The sequence below is a fragment of the Vicugna pacos genome, chromosome 16, assembly GCF_048564905.1.
Source record: "Vicugna pacos chromosome 16, VicPac4, whole genome shotgun sequence".
NCBI lineage: Eukaryota > Metazoa > Chordata > Mammalia > Artiodactyla > Camelidae > Vicugna > Vicugna pacos.
The window spans coordinates 8,843,563-8,866,307 of record NC_133002.1 but is presented as its reverse complement, the minus strand read 5'-3'; the positions used below and the strand labels follow the sequence as shown (position 1 = coordinate 8,866,307).

The 22,745-nt window shown below is 50.2% G+C and overlaps 1 protein-coding gene across 1 annotated transcript; it reads left to right on the top strand.

Annotated features, from left to right (window-relative positions):
- Window positions 1-5,460: 5,460 nt before the first annotated feature.
- On the top strand, window positions 5,461-21,489 carry LOC140686428 (transient receptor potential cation channel subfamily V member 3-like). The gene is made up of 11 exons (XM_072940490.1): window positions 5,461-5,741; window positions 7,807-7,983; window positions 8,884-9,042; window positions 9,760-9,861; window positions 10,934-11,007; window positions 12,953-13,118; window positions 14,493-14,559; window positions 15,829-16,103; window positions 17,136-17,248; window positions 18,443-18,522; window positions 18,763-21,489. Exons 1-11 carry the CDS (start codon window positions 5,520-5,522, stop codon window positions 18,855-18,857), a joined length of 1,530 nt encoding a protein of 509 aa, XP_072796591.1. The 5' UTR covers window positions 5,461-5,519; the 3' UTR covers window positions 18,858-21,489.
- Window positions 21,490-22,745: the final 1,256 nt, after the last annotated feature.

The window sequence follows — 22,745 nt, the reverse complement described above, 5'->3', positions numbered from 1 at the left end:
TAAAGCAAAGGTTGGAACATTTTATTCAAGTGTCACTGACATTTTACTTAAGTGAGCACAATTGAGGTGATGTAGAAAACTTACAGAATTACGAGCTTAGAGAGACTGTCTAGTTTATTTTACAGCTATATTAAACAGATTTGAAGCAAGAGTCAGGCATCATTAAAAGGCCAAGACACTGACATATTGAAAAGAGTTAAGAGCCAAGAATATAAACTGTACAAAATTACTTTGCCTCAGTAATAGTCAGAGTGGACAATCAGGTTAGTTATCATAAAAGGGGCACTCAGTACCCCCCTAAGAAATAAGCAGGGTGCTCCATGCTTATCACCACAGTGAAACGGCACACAGCACTCACTCTAACTTCTTATCCTCCCCAGTTTCTAGCCAAAAAAACAAACAAAAGTCACTCCTTATATAATTATTATTTTACAAAACAAAGTGATAACACAGGTTCATTCTACCTTGCAAGTTAGTTCTTCCAACAGGCAATGTTTCACTAAAAAAACAGTTAGGGAAGAAAAGAACTTAGGTTTTTAGTTTTTCTAGTTGGAAAAACTCCAACAAGACGAACCCACTGGTTGTGGGAACTGTTACCTGGCTTCAAGAAAAAGTGGACCATGAGCTGACTCCATGAAGGTGGCATCTTCTAAAGAGCTGATGGCGTGTACCTGGTGTGGAACACTGCCTTCGTCGTCTGCTAACAGCATGGCACCCCACCCAGCTACCCGGGCTCTTAACCTTTCATACACATGCACGGTTTGTAATTCACAGCACAGCTCTCAAAAGAAGGGGACTGAAAATAATCTCTCTCAATGAAACATCCCACAAATAAATAGAGTTGCCACCCTATATGAGGCATCTCAAGCTTTCTATATATTTAAAATAAATGTATTCTATAGAAATCACCAAATTTAAAAAAAATCAACCTATAAATATATATATATTCTTTTTAAGAACACTCACATACCAGGCAAAAAACCTAAGGCTGTTATATACATTCTCCATATGCCCCCTAGAGGCTGGTCTCGGTATATCTGAAACACTAAGAGAAGCCCTTGAAACCAATACTACAAGCAGTACCTGACAATATGTGGTGACCGGAAGTCCTCACTCAATAGGGGCTAACTACTATTAGTCATAAAGTGTAGAGATGCTTCTAATTTCAGACTAGTAAAAACTGCAAACACACATCTGTAAAAAATAAATGAGTTCAACATCCCAAACTCAGAGACTGTCATGGACCTATGCTGAAAGTTTCAAAGTTTACAACTCCAAGTCAGCAGACATATATAGAACTTAAAGTGCTATAAAGTGCGCAGGCTAAAAGTGCACTAGAGTTTTGCATCCACTTTGGTCTCTCTGTGGTTTTCATGCATCTTCACTAATGGGGAATTTTTTTACACTTATTTCTTTTTTTAAAACTATTTACTTATTTTTGCATGGGGGGAGGTAATTAGGTTGATTTGGTTTTTCAGTGGAGGTACTGGGGATTGAACCCAGGACCTCGTGCATGCTAAGCATGTGCTCTATCACTTAAGCTATACCCTCTCCCCTATAGTAAGTAAAAACAAAACCAGAAAACCTTTACCTGTTCCCCACTCTCCCTTTCAGAGATGATGACTATATTAGACTTCCGACATAAGTGTGTATGTGCACATAGAAATAGTTTTATTTATTCACTAATCTACCTATTTAACATAAAATAGTATTGTACTGTTTGTATTGTTCAACAATTTGATTTGGGGGGATTAAATATATGTTTTAAATGCCTTCTCATATCAGAATATAAAAGTCTGCCTCCTTTTCACCTGCTTAGTCTGAAGACGGCTGCAATGGGGGTGATTTCACATTTCCCTGTCGATGGCAGACATCCAGGTCTTCCCAGTGTTTTGCGATGACAGCGTTGCAGTGCATAGTCTTGTCTGTAACCCTTGCACCGCGCATACATGTTTCAGGAAAGCACTTTGAACTGGATTCTCTGGGTTCAGGACATGCATATTTAAAATTACAATGGCTATTGCCCCAAGTTTGCCTGCAAAAAGTACTAATTTACTCTCCCCCACACACAAGAGTACAAAAGCATGCATCCTGGCCAATATTACATTGCCAAGATACATACTGTCAATCTGATAGGTGAAAAGTGTTAACTCCTCGGGTTCCAGTCTTCATCTTCCTGATCACCAGTGATTCCAAACACCTTGCACTCTCTGTATTGGCTGGGTGTGTCTTCTTCTCAGTGAGGTGCTTGTTGCTAATCTTCTGTCAGTTCTCTTTTAGGTTGCTTGTCTTTTTATTGATTTGTGGGAGCTCCTCATCTATTGTGGACTTTGAAACACACATTGCCTCTTTCATACATCTCAGATATTTCCTCCAGCCCATCACTTGTCCTTTAAGATATCTTTTGAAATAGAGAAACTTTTAATTTTTATGTAAGCAAACTGTCAATCTGTCCATTTTTTTCTTTATGGTTTCTGCATTTTGGATTTTGCTTCAGAAGGTTTTCCCTGCCAGAAGGTCAGTTATAAACAGTTTTCCAGACTTTAAAAATGCTTAGTTTTTAACCCACCAGGACTTCATTTTTTGGTCTGTGGCATGATGGCAGCTCTTTGGAAAATGCTGTTTCTGGTGGGATATTTTGAGACCCCGTGCCCCAGCCTTCCAGTCCCCTCCATCTGGAGGTTCTGTAGGCCCCACCAACAGGGTTAACGTCCCTCCTCCCTCTCCCTAATGCTTCTCCCCTATTTTGTCTCTTAGTCACAAAAGCACCAGCCACCCAGCACCCAGGCCAGACACCTGGATCTTACCTGAGACTCCCCTTCTCCCCCAACCCCCACAGGCCATTCCGAAGACTATTTCTCCTAAGGATCTTTAGGTCTACGGGCTGGACACTTCCTCACAACTCTGGGCTCCTAATGCATCCTCCAATTTTGCAGCCAGAGTGATCTGAAAATACACACACACAAAACTCAAGACTCTGGTCATGTCACTTCCCTGCTTCAGTGCCTTCTGTGCCTTCCCATGGTCCTTAGGATAACGTTCTCATCTGTTCACCTGGCTTATGAGGCCTTGAGTTGGCCCCATCCACCCTCCGTAAACTTACGTGGTCCCAGGTTAGAGGCCACTTCTGGGAAGCCCCCCAACCCGTCTTTGTTAAGAGCCCCTGCTCTGGGCACCACAGCCCCTGCACCTCTGGTATCATAGCGCTTCATTCTCAGTGAGATAGTGAGCTTCTGGAGGACAAGAATCAAAACTGCATCCCGTGTCCCACTGCATTCCCAGCGCCTGGACCCTAGCACAGAGCAGATGCTCCCTAAATAATCCTTGCTTCCCAGCAAGATTGAAGCAAAGAATGAAGCTGGGACTCTTGGTAGCTGGGTGACACAGACCCGACAGGAGGCTAGTATTTCTCCGTGGGTCCGTGGAGGGTATGGAGGCCAGAGAGGTTGTGTCACCCCGGCTCCCAGCCGCTGAGCGCCCCCTCCCACCCCCGGCCGGCCCGCAGGGCAGACGGCGCTGAACATCGCCATCGAGCGGCGGCAGGGAGACATCACCGCGGTGCTCATCGCGGCTGGCGCCGACGTCAACGCCCACGCCAAAGGGGTCTTCTTCAACCCCAAGTACCAGCCCGAAGGCTTCTACTACGGTGGGTGCCGCCCTGGCCTGGGGCGGGGAAGCGGGGGCGGGGTGGGGGGCGGGAAGGCGGTGGAGGGAGAGGTCGCCCCGCCCCATGACCTCTGACCCAAGAGGCGCTGGCGGGCAGAGGGCTGGAGACCCTCCTGCCCCGTCTCTGCTGCCTCAGAGGCATCCGAGGCCCTGGAGGACAGAGCCGGGACTAGGGAGGCGGCAGGGGTGGATCTATCTGAACGGACCGGACCCACCGCCAGGCTGGACCAGAGAGAAAGTAGCTGGGGGCCTGGGAGGATCGGGGAGCCGGCATTCTGGGAGTGTCACCTGGTGGTCTTAGTGGGCACCCTGACTTTCAGCTGAGCAGCCCTCAGGGAACAGAGACCTGGGAGGGAGACCAAAGGAGAGCCCTAGTTTACAAACCAGCCGACAGGTCCTGAGAAGGGATGTGACTTGCCCCAGTGTAGCAAGCAGCTGCTGTAGGCATCCGGGTGGCCAGCTCGGGCTTCTCTTCCGTGTCCAGTGCCTCTCAGAACTGCGAACAGTCAAAAGTGAGAGGACGAGAATTCCCTGGCTGACACCTTAGGGAGTCCAAAAACAATGGGAGTTAGGCCGTTTTGGGTGAAAAAAATGTTTTTAATGTGTGATTTAGATATAGTGAAGTTCACCCACTTTAATGGACAGTTCTGTTCATTTCCACAAATGCATACAGTCATGTAACCACCACTGTGGTCAGGACAGGGAACAGCTTTATCACACCCCAAAATATCCTGGTACAACTTTGTAGTCAGCTCCTCTTCCCAGCCCAGCCCCTGACGGATGACCACTGACCTGTTTTCTGGGTGGTTTTTAGTCAGCAGGTCTAGATGGGTCTGAGTGGCCTGGAGGACAGGGTCTTGTCCAGTCCATTGCCTGGCGTCAGACCTGTTGAGCCTGTGTTGGGAACATTTGTCAGGTGGGATGAAGAGAGGGTACCGGGGGAGACTGGGGAGCGGCAGCAGAAGGCCTGCGGTCCAGGCCTGGTTCCGTCCTCAGCTTACCGTGTGTGACCCTGTGGGAGTCACTTGTCTTCTCTTTTCTTAACAAACCTTCATTGTTTACTATATACACCACGTCTTGTTCTAGGTAGTAGAAATACATCTCTGAACAAAACCAAGATCTTTGCTCTTGTGGAACTTACATTCTAGATGGGAGAGAGACCATCAATAAACATAATAAAGAAGAATGTTCTGTAATATGCTAGAAAACAATAAGTGCTATTCGGAAAATAGAAGGTCAAGTAGGAAAGGGGAATCAGGAGTTCTGGGGCAGGAAGGAGGTGGGTTTCAATTTTAAATAGAACAGTTAGGGTGATTCATTGAAAAGGTGACATTTGAGCAAAGACTTGAAGGTGGTGAGAGAGTAAACGATTCTGGTATCTAAGAAACAGCACTTCTTGTGGTGGGAACAGACTGTGCAAAGGCCCTGAGGTAGGAAAATGCTTGTGTGTGCTTGAGGAAAAGGAAGAGGCCATTGTGGCTGGAGGGAGTGAGTGATGGGGAGAGGAGTAGATGATGTCAGATGTTGGGCCTTGTTTGCTGTTATTGGAATCTGATCTTTTATTCTGGGTAAGGTGAGCCTTATTTGTTAGCAGGCTCAGTCTGGCTGTTGTGCTGAGAATCATGTTGGAGGGCCTGGGTGGTAGCAGGGAGACCAGCTAGGAGTTTATTGCAACGATCCAGCCCCAGTCTCCCATCCCTGCGGAAATGGTCCGGAGAAGCCTCAGTCCTAGGACTTGGGGATCGCCGCTCTGGTCCGCGAGAGAACCGAGTCCCCGCGCTCCGCCTCCCCTAGGTGAGACACCCCTGGCCCTGGCAGCCTGCACCAACCAGCCCGAGATCGTGCAGCTGCTGATGGAGAACGAGCAGACGGACATCACCTCCCAGGACCCACGGGGAAACAACATCCTCCACGCGCTGGTGAGGGTGGCCGAGGACTTCAAGACGCAGAATGACTTCGTCAAGCGCACGTATGACATGATCCTGCGGAGGAGTGGCAACTGGGAGCTGGAGACCATGCGGAACAATGATGGCCTGACGCCGCTGCAGCTGGCCGCCAAGATGCGCAAGGCCGAGGTGGGCGAGACTGGGATGGGGGCTGTAGGCACGCTCCCCAAGGGGCCCTGCTGACTGGCTGACTGCGCAGAGCCATGAGAAGCAGCACGTGGACCCACCTTCTCAACTTCAGTTCCTAACACTGTTTCTCTCCTGTCCTGGGACCTCCTTGCCGGAGCCCCAGTGGAGGAGCCTTAAGGCTGAGGATTCCTATGTGGCAAGGCACCCAAGCAGAGGCTGAGTGTCTGAGCCTCGGGGCCTTCAGCCTCTCATGAGGACAGGAGCCCCAGAAGGCCTGCTGTGGATCCAGAGCCAATGGGCTGCTGCTCCCTGACTCTGGGGAGACCCCAGCCTGTCTGTCAGGTGGAAACCTTGAGCCAGGTCCCTAGCAGTGTGTGTGGCTGCTCATGGCCCTTTGTGCCCTTGCATTGTGGCCGAGGAACTCAAGTTAACCCGGAGCCTTGGTGAAGCCTCAGCTGGGTGGGCTCACATCTCTCTAAGCGGCCGGGACCACAGCTTGGTCAGATTTCAAGGTCAAGACTCAGGTTGGGGTGGGAGTCACAGCTTAGCAAAGCCCGTCCTTGGCCTCCATATCTCGAACTCTGGGAGAGGACTGTGGCTCCTGGGAGGCTGCTGGAAGGGCGCTGAGAGGTGACGGTGGGGGACTGTTGAGCAATGGCAGCTGTGCCAGCCTCAGGGCGGCTGATGGGGGTGGGGGGCCGGAGGCACTGCCCTGAGGGCCTTGGGTCCCAGCCCAGAGCTCAGGGCTGGGCCCACAAGGGACCCTTTCATTCTGTTGTGGGAGGAGGAGGGGATGGAGCACAGCTTGGACAGGAGGAATTGTGTGCCTGCCTCCCCCATCCCCTGCCCACCCCAAGGACACGGCTTCCTGGGGGTTTGAGGAGAAGTCAGATTTGTGGTTGCAAGTGGGCTTTCTCCAAGGACTCCGAGGCGTGTGCTTTCCCTGGGGAGGGCCCCGGGACGAAGCCTCCCGCATGGAGCATGGCCCCATGCCCCCCTGGTTCTCTAGAGAATAGCGTGTCCCCCACCCCTCCCCGTGGCCAGGCTTGGGGAGGTGCCTGCACCCTTCCTGGCCCCTTCTCTCCTGCATTCAGTGTTCTTTGGAAACCTTTCTGGATGCTGCCCAAGTCGGCCACTCTGCTGGGAGTGGAGGGTCCAGCCATACTTGAGACACAGACCCTGTCCCTGGGCCCTCTAGGCTGGGGATGCAGGAAGGGGAGACCTACCCTTTCCACAGGAGCTTCCTAACTGGGCTGTAGAGACTAGGCTCCAGGTGAGATGAGATGGGAACTCCAAGGGTCACGTGAGCTGAGGGCTCTGACGCTGTCCTTCCTGACAGAACCCTCTTCCTGGACCTTGAGTTGGTGCCCCGGGAAGTTCTGCCCCCATCCTAGGGCACCAGGGCTCAGCTGTTGGGAACTAGTGAGCTCTTCATCCTCCCTGCACTATGGAACCGCTCAGGAAGCTCTACTAGATGCAGATGCCTGGGTCCCCCTGCAGAGACTTGGATTGAATCTGTCAGTGGTGTGGGATTTTTCGGTGTTCCCTCGGGACTCTCATTTGCAGCAGAGTGAGGACTGCTGACCTAGGGAGTGGGTCCCACAGGCCCCTCAGGAAGGCTGGCGGCTTGCATCACCCCTTGTCTGGCCAGAGCAGTGAGCCTCAACTGGCAGGGTCTTGACTGAGGGTAGGATGGGGAAGCCGGAAAAACTTCTAGCTTCTTCTCAAGTCCAGGCCAAACAGAAATTATTACTTGAAATTGTTACTTCCTGGAATTGTCAGGGACTGGACTCCCCAGCTGGTGCAAGGACTTGTGAGCTGACTGTGCAGGGCCCTCACACCTCTTGTCTCCGGTGCTCACAGTCCCCGGACTGATGGCAGATCAGCGATTGGCGCCCATTCTTCAGATAAAGCCGGGCCCAGGGCCACGGTGACAGGAGCAGAGGCCCGACTCAGTCCATCCCTGGTTGGGCCTCTTCCCCGCGCCGTCTGCCTTGGGCGGGCCCAGCTGTGTTGGCCCCAAGCCCGGTTCTGCAGCTGACGGTCGTTCCTCTTCTTACCCCAGATCCTGAAGTACATCCTCAGCCGTGAGATCAAGGAGAAGCGGCTCCGGAGCCTGTCCAGGAAGTTCACCGACTGGGCCTATGGGCCCGTGTCATCCTCGCTGTACGACCTCACCAACGTGGACACCACGACGGACAACTCGGTGCTGGAAATCATCGTCTACAATACCAACATCGATGTGGGTCTCCCGGGTGGGCTGGGGAAGGTGGCGGGGGTGGGACCCCATGCTATGAGCTGCGCATGCCTGCAGCCCCCATTCCTGTGACTCAGTGGGCAGGGCCTGGGGCAGGTGCTGGGGCCACTTGATCCCAGGTTGCCTGGTGGTGGGGGTCTCCTGGGCAGGGTGGAGGTGGGGTGTTGATCTTCTCCATCATGTTCCTCCTCAACTCCTCTTACTGCTTCTGTATGATCGAGGCTTAGAATCCCCTCTTCCCCCGAATCTGGCCCCAGATGAGGGTCAGGGAGTGCACAGCTGGTGCACTCAGGGACACCTTTCTGGAGGAGGCAAGGCGGGGAGGTCAGTGAAGCTGAAAGAGAAGAGAAAGGATTGGCAGTGGGAGGTTTTTGGCTCTTAAGGGGAGTGAGGCAACAAGCTGGATCTTCATCCTTCACATTTTACCAAGAGTCTTGCTTCCCAGAGCCTCCTTGGCCCCTCATGGCAGCCTAGCTGGTAGGGAAGGGATTGAGATCTGTTTTATAGATGAGGAGACAAGGCCTGGAGAGGGTCAGGGGTTTTCCTAGGGTCACACAGTCAAGGGGGGCCCAGTAGGGGCCAGAACCCCAGTCATGGTCCTGGCCCCCTTCTTGCCCTCCCTCCCCACTGTGCATCAGATCCTCTTGCCGAAAGCCCCAGGCTCCTGTGGCATTTGGCTGCTGTCTGGGTGCATTGGGAAGGAGCCTTGGGAGGTGGAAATTAGCCTCCCAACATTTCCAGCCAAACCAGTCCACTGGACACAATGACTGGCCCCTTCTGCCAGGGGCAGTGCTGACTCAGAGCTCCTTTGGAAATGAAGGCCCTTTGAAAATGGTCCCTCCCTCCCTCTCATCTCCTTGGTGACCGGTGCTGTTCTACCCCTAGAACCGACACGAGATGCTGACCCTGGAGCCCCTGCACACGCTGCTGCATACGAAGTGGAAGAAGTTTGCCAAGTATATGTTCTTCCTGTCCTTCTGCTTTTATTTCTTCTACAACATCACCCTGACCCTCATCTCCTACTACCGCCCCCGGGAGGAGGAGGTACGTGGGGATACCCTTGAGGTGGGGGATGGAGTGGCAGAGCTGCAGGAGCTTGGAGCTGTCCCATGTGCAGATGGGAAAACTGAGGCCCGGAGAGGCCAAGAGATTTGCGTGGGGTCCCCCAGTTGTCCTGCTCCACGGTATCTTGGACACGGAATTTATCTCCAGCACTTAGTTGAGCTAAGCCCCAGATGCTCGGCCTGAGGCTGACGCATGCTGGAGGTGGGCGGGAGGATTAGGAGCCCCAGGCCTGGCCCAGGCTCCCTGTTTAATCTGCAGCAGATTGGGTGTTTCTGCTGCGAGGGCCACAGGCAATGGGAAGAGGAGGAGGGCACTTGGAGAAGCAGTCCCACCCCTCTGGGCCTTGGCTTCCCATCTATTACAAGAGACACAGAGTCTTGGCTTTAACTGTCACGAGGCCCCGTGGGTGTCCGGATACAGGTGGAACAGACAAATGCCACGAAGTGTGAGGGATTGTTAGCACCGATCGGATCATGCATCTCACTGCAGAATTCTGGGTTCCCACTGTGGGTAGGGGAGGCAGGCCGGGGCTGCCATTCCTTCGCTCACGCTTACAGAGACTGGGCTTCATGCTGGCCCCTGGCCCAGCTCAAGGGTTCGGCATGTGTCTGTGCGTGGTGCCCCCAGAGCCGGCGCTACCCTTGCCTTCCTTACTCCCCACCCCGCACCCATCTATTCCTCTGCCTTCCTCCCCAGGCCCTGCCACACCCCTTGGCCCTCACGCACAAAATGGCGTGGCTGCAGCTGCTAGGAAGGATGTTCGTGCTCATCTGGGCCATGTGCATTTCTGTGAAAGAGGTGAGTGGGTCACCGGGCTTCCCCCGGACTGGCACGAACCTGGCTTCGGTTGTGCCCTGCTCTGCCACTATCACTGGGGGACTTCGGGGAGGCATTTCCTTTTTAACCTTTAGATTTACATTTAGTTACAAAATGGAAATAAATAAATAAGCAGGCTTATCCTACCTACTGTGTCTATCCATCCCTCCATCCGTCTGTGCAATTAAGTGCCATTTATCTACGCTCCCAGCCACTCAGTGACCCATCTACCCGTCCCTCCATCCATCCATCATCTATCCATCCATCTACCCAGTCACCTGCCCTCTCTCATTGATCCAGCTGCTCATTCATCCATTCAAACCCCGACTCATCCTTACCCACTGTCCTTCCATCCTTCATCCAACCATCTTTCCATCTGATTGTCAATTGATCCATTCATCTACCCAGCCGATGAATGAGCTGGTATATTCTGAAGACCTTCTATATGTGGGGCCCGAGATGGAGGGAGTCTGCCTTCTTTGAGCTCATGCTCTGGTAGGGGATTTCAGATGGACAGAAATATCTAGACTTTAAGATAGACCTCGAAAAGGGCCCAACGTTGGGCTCCGACCAGGGCTCAGAACAGAGATGACTTTTACCTGGGGGCAGGGAGAAGTAGGGAAGGCTTGAAGGTAGAGAGGGCATTTACTCTGGTGTGGGGGTGCGTTGGCATGGGGACACTGGGGAGAAGGTATTACAGGGCAGGTGTGGGGAACAGCGTGAACAAAGGCCGTGTGTAGGGAACGGCTGCTCACCGTGTGGTTGTGCTGCTTTGCGGGTTCTGGGGTGAGAGTGAGAGGTGTAAGAAGATTGGGGGGAGCACCCACTTTTCCCCTGGGGTTGCCTCTGACCCAGGCACAAGTCCCCTTCCGCATCCCTCACCTGGGCTCTGGCTGGGCCTTCACATGCTCCCTGCTCCCTGAGTCCAGTCCCGGGGGAACGCCCCCTTCCCCAGATGCTCCAGCAAGGGGCATGAAGAGGGGGCAGCTTTTTTCTTCCCTTGTCTCTGAATGAAAGGAGGCTGATTCAGCTTTTCTTTTCTTTCTGGCCTCAGGGCATCGCCATCTTCCTGCTGAGACCCTCAGATCTTCAGTCCATCCTCTCGGATGCCTGGTTTCACTTTGTCTTGTAAGTAGGTTTGTCCCCTTGGTCACTGCCTCACAGGCAGGGCTAAAGTCTAGTATGATGGCTGCTGTGTTCCTCTGCAAAGCCACCCTACCATGTCACTCTGTCCCTGTCATTCTGCCGTAGCCACATGGCCAGGGACCTCCTCCCTCCCTTCTGGTAAGGGAGGCACATAGATGCCCACGGAAAGGACCAGAAAACGGTAGGGCAGTGCCCACCGTCGGCTGTAGGGATGGCTGACTGTACCCTGCCGGGCGGCAGGCAGCACAGAGAAGGTGGGGAGGTGTTTAGCCATCCTGTGTATGTTTTTATGAAGGGATGTTCTAGGCCAGTTTCTCCTGGTTGCTGTCTCGGACCCTGGCAGATCAGGGCTGGAAGATACTTGAGTAATCAGCGAGTCTCCTCTGTAGCCATGAAAACCGAGGCTCAGAGCAGGGAAGTGAGTCACTCACAGTCACGTAGAGCTTCTGTCATCTTCAGCCCGGGCTGCCGCAGGGTGGACTCCCGTGGGCCCGAGCCACAACACCCAGCTCAGCCGCCTTTCCGAATGAGGTCACATGCAGCGACATCAGAGGCTCATGTGACCCCTGTCTCTAAATGAAAGGCGGCTGATTCAGTATTGCAGGATGTGAATGGAACAGAATCCGCTGTTTTCGATGAAGAATGTTGGGCTCTGTGGCTCTGGAGGACCCCCCCTCCCCTGCAAAGTCCCTCTTCTGAGCATTCAGGAGGATGGGTTCACAGGACCTTGAATCTTGGCCTGGTGTTTCCAAATACCTATTAATAAGTGTTCTGTTAAGAATGTACCTGCCTTCTAGGAGCATGAACCAAGTTCTCCATCCCGGTGGGCAGGTGGGGTGCCATGAGACAGCCGTGAATGGATAGGCCAGGTTCAGCTCTGCCCACGATGCAAGCCGCATGGAAGTCTGTCACCTTTGAGAAAGTATGACGATTCCAGAGGAAAATCTGTTTGTCAGCCACTGGCTTTAGTGCAGACAAAAGGCACCAATGCCTTGTCCTGCTCTTCTGCGCCTTAGTCGTTTTGTTAGTGCAGGGGAAGGTGTAAACATCCCCTCCTCACTTCAGCCCCCAGTGCTCCATCGCCAAACTTGTGCTTTTCACTGCGCAAGAAAATCAAGGTTGCCTGTGTCCTAACTGAACCTAGTTAGATATTTTATAATCGTGGAGATTGCCTTATGGTATCCGCGAGAGAGGGTTTCCATCCAGCTGTCTGCATAACTGGTGGTGTATACACTGTTTAGGAATAGATTTTGATCTTGTGTGTTTGGTATATATTGTACTTTAAAAATTTTAAATTCTGGTATAATACCTGTAACACAGATGTTAAACCATCTTAACCATGTTTAACTGTATAGTTCATTATTGTTAAGTACATTGACATTGTTGTACAGCCAAGCTCCTTTTAGTGTATCTATTGTAGGGCATATATTGTAGTTTTTAAAAAGATTTTTAAGAGCAGACTGGGGGGACTTTTGTTATGATTGGCTTTTGAGTATAGACATTGTCAGCATTGGTCACTTAAGTTAAATATGCATTGTTTCACCGCATCCTCAGTCTACCCCAGAGGTTCCTCCAATCTAGGTGGGAGTCAGAAATCATGCAGGTGATTTAAAATACATACAGACTCCTGGGCTGCACCCCGGGCCCCCGAACCAAAATCTCCCAGGCCCTGGAGATCTGTATCTTTAAAAAGTCCTTGTCAACAGCAAGCAGCCCACCTCTGGCCCCGACTTGCATCTGATGGTGCAGTCTGCAAGGCCGGATTTTAGATGTGGTCAGGCAGATCTGGGGCAGCCTTGTCTGTCTCTTTGCACCAGTCACCAGGGTAACCGTTCAGGGTTTCAGAGATGTTGGGGGATTTGGATATCTCTGCCCTGCTGCTGAGGAGAAGTAAGTAAGGCCCTTGTCTCCTGTGTCTCCTGAACAGTTTTATCCAAGCTGTGCTTGTGATACTGTCTGTCTTCTTGTACTTGTTTGCCTACAAAGAGTACCTCACCTGCCTCGTGCTGGCCATGGCCCTGGGCTGGGCGAACATGCTCTACTACACGCAGGGGTTCCAGTCCATGGGCATGTACAGTGTCATGATCCAGAAGGTGTGTTGGGGCTGCCGGGTGTCAGAGATGGGCAGGGAGGGCCCTCAGAGAAGGCCCATTTTTCAGATGGGGAAACTGAGGTCTGGCAAAGCAAAGAAGCCCGCCCAAGGGACAGGCCACTGATTTTTCTCCCAAATGCCATGGCCTCCCTTCCCCTTTGATCAGGCTGTCTCAGGGAGGAAAATATATATGTATTCTCTATATTATATATGTAGATACGTTTATTATAAATTTTACCATATAAAGAATGTGTAGCACACAAATTACAAATAATAATAAAATATACAGTGCTTTTTCTTGTAAATTCCACATGGCTAGTTGAGTCTCACCGAATAATTTGTTGATTTTGGTTGCAGTCTTGTATCTGTTCCCAACCTACAGTTGCAATTGACAAGTGAGTGTTGGGCCAACCTAAATGTTGCTTGATATTTGCCTTTGCTTTAAGGAATAAGACGAAGGTGAAACAACGAAGGCTTATGTTGGAACTGCACTTGTTTGTCCATGATGTTGTGCCACTTATTTGCTAAATTGGATACTAGTTTTGGAGAAGAATATTTCATTAATGTTTATGTGCTCTTCACAATGTGACAGCCGCAGACAGGACACATACTGTTGCATTTGCCTTAATGCTTTGTCCATCGCTGTCTGAAGTGTAGATCTACACAATCAACAATATCTGATCAGTAGCATTTGCGATTTCCATGGTGTAAATATTTCCACCTGATGGCTGATTTCCAGCTGCCAACATGACATCACTGAATACAGAACTGGGAAGGGACGCCCAGTCGCACAGCATTATATAGTGTTTCCACCACGTGGCAACGATAGATGTAAATAACCTTAAAAGCCTAGAGAATTTTAAAATGAAGTAAAGTCACCAGGAGGTGATGAGTTTTGAATATTTATTATCTTTGTTTCTAGAAGAATTTATTGAATTCTGTTACCAGAATTTAATTCTTAGTAATGGCTTTGGTTAACAACCGGCTCAGAACATTCATGAGAATGTGAGAGTCAGCTCTTGTGAGCGGGTATGAGCCGCTCAGCCACAGCACGGCCCCCAGGAGGTGTGAGAATTCCAGATGTGAGATTCTCTGAGGAAAGGTGCTCACGTAGCCTGCATCAGCAGGGACCCAGACGGGCTGTGTTCTAGGAGGGAGGAGGGCAGGGAGCAGGAACAGAAGAGGTCTTTCCGGAGGAGGTGGGCTCAGAGCTGAGCTGTGGAGCATGAGGAGGGTCTGGCAAGGGGGATGGGAGAGCAGCCTGCTTGAGGGCCTGGTTGTGGGGGAACCTGGGGCGAGGACGGGAAGCAGTCAGAGCTCATGTGTAGTGAATCTGTGCCCAAACCTGACCCCTGAATTGTTTCTTTCTTTGTAGGTCATTTTGCACGATGTCCTGAAGTTCTTGTTTGTATATATCGTGTTCTTACTTGGATTTGGAGTAGGTAATTGATTTATAAATAATAGTAGTCCCTGCATTTGTAAAGCGCTTTAGACGAATGTCAGAATGACAGAGCACACAGGAGCCACAGCAACAATGATGGCGGCACCAGTGGAACACTTACCGTGTTCTCTTTACTTCTCTTGACATCTTGACCAAACAGGGAATCATTACCATCCCTGCTGTAAGGGAACTGAGGCTTAGAGACTCCAGGAACTGGACCAGTTGCTTTTATCCATCCACACTGTGTGGTCTGCCTCCCACCTTCACATCCCTCATCTTCTGTGGCCCTCGCAGCCTCAGTTAGGTTTGGCAGGTGTTTTTGTTCCCATTTTACAGATGGGGAAACTAAAGTTCGCAGAAATTGGATTGATGGCCTTTGAAAAGTAGGAATGGAGTAGTGCATGGAGGTAACCTCCTTTGGTCCTCCACATCACGTTACTGTCACCATTTGCTGCCAATATATCTGTGAGAGCCTCTGGTCTGCTGAGAACCAGGGATGGGTAACCCCTCTCAAAAACCTCTCCACTTGCAACAGAGGGAACAGCACCACCTGATTTTATTTCTAACCTCTGCATAAGGAGATACGGTTTTATTTTCCCATGCCAGTTTTTTTTCCCCGTCACCGCTGGCATTCCTGTCTGTCGGGTACCTCTTCTGCGTCACAGTTTGCTTATTTATTTGCTCCTTCACTTGCTTGTTTAGTCATCCATCTATTTCCTCACTCATTAATTTGACCATTCATTCATTCATTCATTCATTCATTCATTCATCTGTCCATTCATTCAGCAAGGAGCTGTAGTGTGTTGCAAAGAAGAGAAGAGTGAGCCCCAGGCCTTGACCGGGGGTCTCGCTGCAAAGTGTTCGGAAGAGACTCAGGACCTCCCAGTCTTGGGGGAGACAACCCAGGCTACAGGAAGTCAGGAGCACAAAGCCTGGGCAGGAGGGAGCCAGGGACACGCATAGATTATAAGTAGCAACTCAGCAAGTCTGCGAGGGATCAAGGGCTGAATGGAGGGGTGGAGGAGGGAGAGGAGAGTCTGGGCTCGGTTAGGCAGGAAGGACTTTGCAGGAGGTCAAGGCCGGGCACCAGCCTAATGAAGCTTCTGGAGGAGCTGAGGCTGGAGAAGGAATTTAAGCAGTCAGAGAGAAGGAGGCAGCAGGCCTGCAGCATGTGTGTGTGGGCATGTGTGCACGTGGAGGTATGCATGAGCTTCTCGGGTAAGTAACCAAATGGAGAGGCTGCCGAGAACACTCTGTTATGTCCTCCCAGCCCTGGCATCGCTGATCGAGAAGTGCCCCAAGGACCATGAGGACTGCAGCTCATATGGCAGCTTCAGCGATGCGGTGCTGGAACTCTTCAAGCTCACCATAGGCCTGGGCGACCTGAACATCCAGCAGAACTCCAAGTACCCCATCCTCTTCCTGTTCCTGCTCATCACCTACATCATCCTCACCTTCGTCCTCCTCCTCAACATGCTCATTGCCCTGATGGGAGAGACCATGGAGGACGTCTCCAAGGAGAGTGAGCGCATCTGGCGCCTACAGGTGAGCTTGGCAGAGACCCCTCTACTGGGGCCTGCAGGGGGACTCAGTTCAGCTTATGGTATTGACAACCATCTGCACCAGTGAATAGGGGGTGGGGCCTGGGAATCTGCATAAGCTCCCTGTGCTTGGCTGGGTTTGAGGAAACTAAGTTCCCAGAGTACTGGGTTTAGGAAGTATTGCTGGACAACAGTATGCGTGAGAGGAACTCAGGCTTATGGGTGTGCTCTGCTCAGAGTCAGCGGTGTGATATGTGGATGCTGAAGTGTGACCTTAGGTTGCATTAAGAGGAGTATAAGGTACAGGACAGTGGAGGTGACAGTTCTGCTCTCCTCCATCCTGACTGCAACACTCCTCATATGCTGTGGGCCTTACACGCTAAGAACACTAACCCTCAGGGTGGTCCAGAGGTACTGACCTGGCTTGGGAGAGGACTCGCAATCATGCCTCACAAGAAATGGTGTGGGAACTGGGTTGAAGAAGGTGAGAGTTCCTTCAGGTATCGCAGAGCTATGTGTGAAAGAGGGAGCAGCTCTTTCTGTGGCCTCAGGAGGCAGAGACAGGGAGAAACGCTTGGATTTGACACAAGGAAGTTACTAATTATTAGGGCCTTCTTAATTGGATTGTTGGTAACATTTAGGAGAGTTTGGACAAATTTTTGCCAGGAAAATTGCGGAGGGGATTCCAAGCCTTAGATGGGGATAGGACTGCATGATGTCTGAACCTCCCTTCACCACGGGATCCCAGGATCCTAATGTTTTTAGTTAGGAAGCTCCAGACTTCCAGAAACATTGTTTATGCGATGTTCAAAACAATTTGAACATCTTCCCCTAACTCACTGGCTTTTCATTTTTGAATTCTGTAGGTTAGATCCTCAGGGCCTAGGCATTCAGCATTCAGTGCGGGTGGAGCGGGCTTGTGGTGGTGTGTGTGCGTGTACGTGTCTGTGTGCACGTGGGCCCATCCACACTCACGGGTAGCCGTGCTCCTGGGCTGGTTCCTCAGCGATGTGCTTAGGCTCGTTTATGTCCCCAGAGAGCCAGGACCATCTTGGAGTTTGAGAAAATGTTACCAGAATGGCTGAGGAGCAGATTCCGGATGGGAGAGCTGTGTAAAGTGGCCGAGGAAGATTTCCGACTGTGTTTGCGGTAAAGGAGGGAGAAGGGCCCTTTGCTTGGTGCTCCTTGGGTGGGTGAAGAAAGATGAGCTGGTGGATGTTAGACAAATGGGGCTGCCAATTGCTTGCCAAATCACAGGGCTGTTCTGCCTCCTCAGAAGACAGAATCTGCTCTTCTGGGGTCCCTGGACCTGGGACAGGCTTCCTGAGTTTCTGAAGGAAAAGGGAGGAGACTCTTGACTTTTTGGAGGTTCCTCCACAGCCTCTCCCTGCCCAGTGTCTGGCTTAGAAGAGATCTGCCAGCCTGACACTCTTTGCGACCCAGGGGACCACGGGCGCACTTTGTCACTGGCAAATGGAAAGCGAGACAGTTGCTTTTGGCAGATGTTAAGCTTTTTGATTTTTAAAAAGTACTTGCACGTGCCATGGCCAGCTTTTCTGATGGCTCTACCTCTTCCTACCCCCATCCGACTGCCTGACCCTGCGGCCTGTCTTCTTGGCGTATAACTGTGCCTTAACCTACTTCTCTGACTGAAATTCCACCCCCAGTCCCCACCCCAGGAACCATCATTTTCACTATAATTGTTACCCTAACAAATCTCTCTAATTTCCACACCCTCGCTCTAGACATGTTCTCTGAGTGTGAACTGCAGCCAAACCATCATCTCCAGTTACAGTCTAACACCTTAGACACCGCCCACTCTTTTGGGGTTTGAACTGTAACCACCTTCTCTTAGTGCAGCCTTCACCGTAGCTGGACTTCACGCCCTCACATCTTCTCCACCTGGGCCAGCATCTCCCTCCCTCCCACCCATCTTCTCTTCCTTCCTCCCTCCCTCCCTTCCTTCCTTTCTTCTTTTCTTACTCCCACCCTCCCTTCCTCCTTCCCTTCCACCCTCCCCTCCTTCCCCGTGGACTGTCTCCCCCATCCGTCAGGCACAGCCACTGCTGGCTGAAGATGTCCCCTTCATACTCTGAGCTTCTGGGTCCCACACCCTAGGAGGAGACTGATCCTGGAGGACTGGGAAAGTGGGGACATGGGCAGGTTTCAAGCCCTAACAATGCTGATGTGACTGTGGTTGAGGGGGAGGTGCAGGCAGGAGTGCTCCCGATCCCTGGAATGGACAGAAGGGGAGCTGTCGAGGACACCTCAAACTCTGTGCTATTTGTTTGCATTTAATGCGATGCAGTTAGGGAGTGGTGAGAATGATTATCACACCCACAGTATCAACGAGGTGAAGTGGACTGAATGGAAAACTCACGTCTCCTTCCTCAACGAAGATCCGGGGCCTGGGAGACAGACAGGTACCGCTGCTGTCAGTGATGCCCACTCCTGTCTGACCATCTGATCCCGGGCAGACCAAGTTGGAGGGCCCTGATTTTCCCCATCTATAAAGTGGGAGGGCTGAATTAATCCCTTCCAGCACTATCATTTTATAACCTATCTGGAATAATTTCTAAAAATCAGGTGGTGGACTGAGATCTGGAAGCACACCTTGCACAGTGCTGTATTTGTAAAATGGTGGGGATTTTTTTTTCAAGCAGATTTCAACAAACTCCAAGATTCTTCCAGGAGCAACAGCAAAACTACCCTCAATGCATTTGGTGAAATCGATGAATTTCCGGAAACGTCAGTGTAGAAGCAGAACCCGGAGCTCGTGTGCGAGTGGGCTGTCTGATGCTGCAGGCTGGGTCATGGACTCGGTGCTGAGGGCTTTGCAGGGTGATGGAGCCTGGTTCTGCTAACAGAGACAAGGAAAGCACCCTCATGCTGAGCAAGTGGCTGAACCCGGGGGCAGCTGTCAGTTTGCCTGAGTGGGAAACACCCTGGATTTTGTCACTCAACAAAGAGCTTGTATACATGCACGGCCGGCAGTCCTGACCCTGGAGTCCTGGGAATCCCGAATTCTGAGTGAAGTCCCTGTGTTCCCCAGCTTCAGGTCAATGTGGCTCGGAGAGAAGGTTGGCAGGGAAAGGGTGGGGATCGGAGGAGCAGGGAGAGGAGTCTTCCTGCCAACATCGTGACAGCTCCCACCCCAGTGCACACATTCCACCATCTCCCCTACTATGACTGGGTCTCCTGGATTTAAGGGACTCTCAATCCCACCCCAGGGGCCAGACGGGAATGAGTTTCTGGAACCTTCAGGGAGCAGGAATACAACCTTGAAATGAGTAGCCTTGGTACTCAAGGTTCAAACTGTCTCACACTGAGAGGTGTTTTTAGTAGAATAATTAACACAGGGCTTTTCTTTTCAATAGAGAAAGATCATTTCAGTTTTGCATGAAAATTACTTCAGATGAAGTATGTGATTATTAAAATCTGAGAAGTAGATTTTGGGATTTGGGGCTGGGTGTAAGTATTATATACTTGGCCTTGGGGTGGCCAGAACAAGGGCAAAAAGCTTTTCTTTATGCACATAGAAGCCCACATGAGACACAGCAGGCAGGGCCTGCGATCTGGGTGAAAGATCTTGGCTCTTTGCCTTGTCCCAGCCCTGCCACAGTGCGTGCTTCCAAGCTGGGATTGTGGCTTTATCTGAAACAGAAATGGCAGCTGCTCTGTTTACGTGGTCTTGAATCTCAGAGGTTACTCCTGTACATCAGTATTTCTCATTGGAAGAATTTAACAAAATACCTGAAATACTCTGGTAGTAACTATTTTTGTTAACTGTGAATTTTGAAGCAGAGGAAAAGGCGTATGAAAAAGCTGAAGCAGCTGGTTGAGCACTTACTGGGATGTTGTGAAAGATCACAACTGGATGAACTTGAAGGTCCTTTCAGCCTGGAAATCAGCATCCTGCATCTGGAGTTACTTACCTGAATTTATCTTGAACAGGTGTCCCTGGTTTGAAGGGCAGCTGTTTGGAGCCAGGGCACCATGGAGCTGGGAATTCAGAACTGTTCTGATTCAGATATGAATGGATAAAGCCATATGGCTTTCCATTTCCCACCTGAACAAAAGCTGGTAGGTTAGACAGACAGAGATCAGTAACGGGGTCTTTGTCTTCTTACACATGAAGAACTGCTGTCTGTGGATCTGGATCGAATTTGTTGGCAGGACCATTTTCTGTACTGGGATAGTCTTCCTAATAGTGGCCTCCCCCAAAGGCTTTCAGCCTGGATGGTCTCAGCCTGGATAGGTTTGCCAAGGGAAGCAAGGAGTCAAAGGGCATTGGCTTCAAAGGACCGGCTCTCTTATTTACACCTGGAGACTAAAGCCCTGGAAGGAAAGTGGACTTGTCTGAGTTACGCAGGAGGTTGTATCAGAGCTGTTGAAGCCAGAGGTTCTGATTCTGGACCACAGGCGTCCCCCTGAATGGTTTTTTTTTTCAGGACAGTTATTCAGTAAGTTTGAGTCTGCCTTTGTGGTTGGCGTATGTCAGGGGGCTAGGGCTTTTTGCTCAGATAACTCGTGCTGACAGTATACATTGTCCCTATGATCGTTACGATGGGTTTAAAATTCAAGTGTGTGCACACACACGCCACGCTACAGTGAATTCACAGGTGTATCAGGACATCTTGAATGATTCATGCAGCAGTAATTTAAGGGGAAGGCATGTTCCAGGGATGGAATCTCCCCTACTCAGATAACAGTTTTGGCTGGGACCTTCCCTTTAGCTAAACTTTGCCTCAGGAAGACTCTATTATTCTAGACATTATGTTGGTATATCTGTTTGGAATAAAAATGGTGCTTACCTTCTTCCCTGGGCTGTGGGAGAAGGAGTTTGAGGCTGTACTGTGAAGTCATTAAGCTGTTAGAGGGGCTCCTGCCCGAGAGCCCAGTGTTACTGATCTTCCTTTCCTTCCTCAAGGCCTGGTGAACTATGTCCTTTTGCTCTGGGCGGGGCCCAGGTCGGTGGGCAGTCATCTGGGCCTGTAAGCCACACTCGATTTCTGCATTGACTTACATGTTTTTACTGTCATCTTAGTCCCAAACACAGACTTGTCCCCTTGTTCTCATCAAATGTGCCTGATCTGTGCAAATTCTAATTTAAATACTTGTTCTTAATTTAAGTGTGTGTGAAATTCTATGTTCAAAAAACAAGTCATAAATGGAACAGGAGCACTATAGTGCCTAAAGCATGTCATAAAAACTATAGCACTAAAGCATGTCATAAAAACATGCTTTCATGACTTCTAATAAATATTTATTTTGCCTTGTTATGATCGTGTTGTGTCCTTGCATTAGATGTGCCACTGTGAAGACTGACCAGAAATTTTAGGGTGTTGCTTAACATGTGTGGATAAAGGGAAGGCCACTCTTTGGACCTAAAGCATTATTATCGGTCCCAGCTCAGGGACAGAGTCAGCACACTAAGGCATGCCACCTTTGTGCACTGTTTAAATCTTAAAGTGCATCATTCCCAGTACCCTATTTGAACCACTGAATAACTCTGGAAGCAATTTGAGTCAAAGGACACCCAGAGATTTGAAGTCACAAATCACAGCCTGAAAATGTTACAGGTTCAAGTCACGTGACCCCAAGCAGGGAGTCCTTCCATCACGCTTGTTGGTTCTTAAATTACTTTGCATGGATGTGAAACATGGCTCCACCTGGAGACAGGAAGTATAAATCCCTCCTGTCTACCTCACAGGACCTTAAAGAAGGGCAATAAGAGAATGGATATGAAAGAGCTGATTTATTACTGCCATTACTGCCCAACATACAGGTATATACACTTTTTCATTCTTTTGAGTTATTTCAAAAGGATGGCAGTTCTCATCTTGAATGCCAAGATGCTGAGGTGTCTTGAGGGGTTGCAGAACTGGCAAACAACTTATTACTAAGTGATATGCGATATTTGGTCAGTTATTTACCTAATCCAAACGATTCCCAGAATAACATCCTTCCCTGGGATGTGTCTCCTTGAGTGGCAAAGAAATGGAAATGGTACACAGTCTGCATCCTAGCTCACACAGGCTTCAGCCTATAAGCTAGGGATGTTCCATCCATGGAAACATTCTGGATGGACTGATAGGAAAAGGGTAGAAACTCCTGTCACAGGATATACTCTGGGAGTGGGATGCCCAGGTCAATGAGGATGAACAGTTTTATGGCTTTTGATATTGTGAAAAATTACCTTCCAAAAGGTATTTTGCAATTTTTTCAGCCTTTGAGATTGTATAGTTCCCTATTTATAAAGCTCTTTCATTCATATTGGTTATCTTACTATATGATTTTATAGGTGGTTTGATGATTATTATATCTCCACTTAATAGGTGGGGAAATTGAGACTTGGAGAGAGACGGAATGCCAGGTAAAGGTCACAGTGCTTTTTCCTGGGCCAAGGATCCAGGTTCTCTGAAGTGTTCTGCTAAGTGCTAGGCCAGTCACATCAATGAGCTTGTATAACAGGGGGGTTTAGTGTAGCCTGGGTCACATTTAAGATTACACGTCATCCAGATAAAGGGTAGTGTGAGGTAGGACAGAGTTTAAATAAGAGGGAAACACATCGGCAAAGACCCCGAGGTAGCAGGGAGCTCGGTGCATTTGAGGATGGAGAAGTCTGTGTGGCCAGATCGCTGGG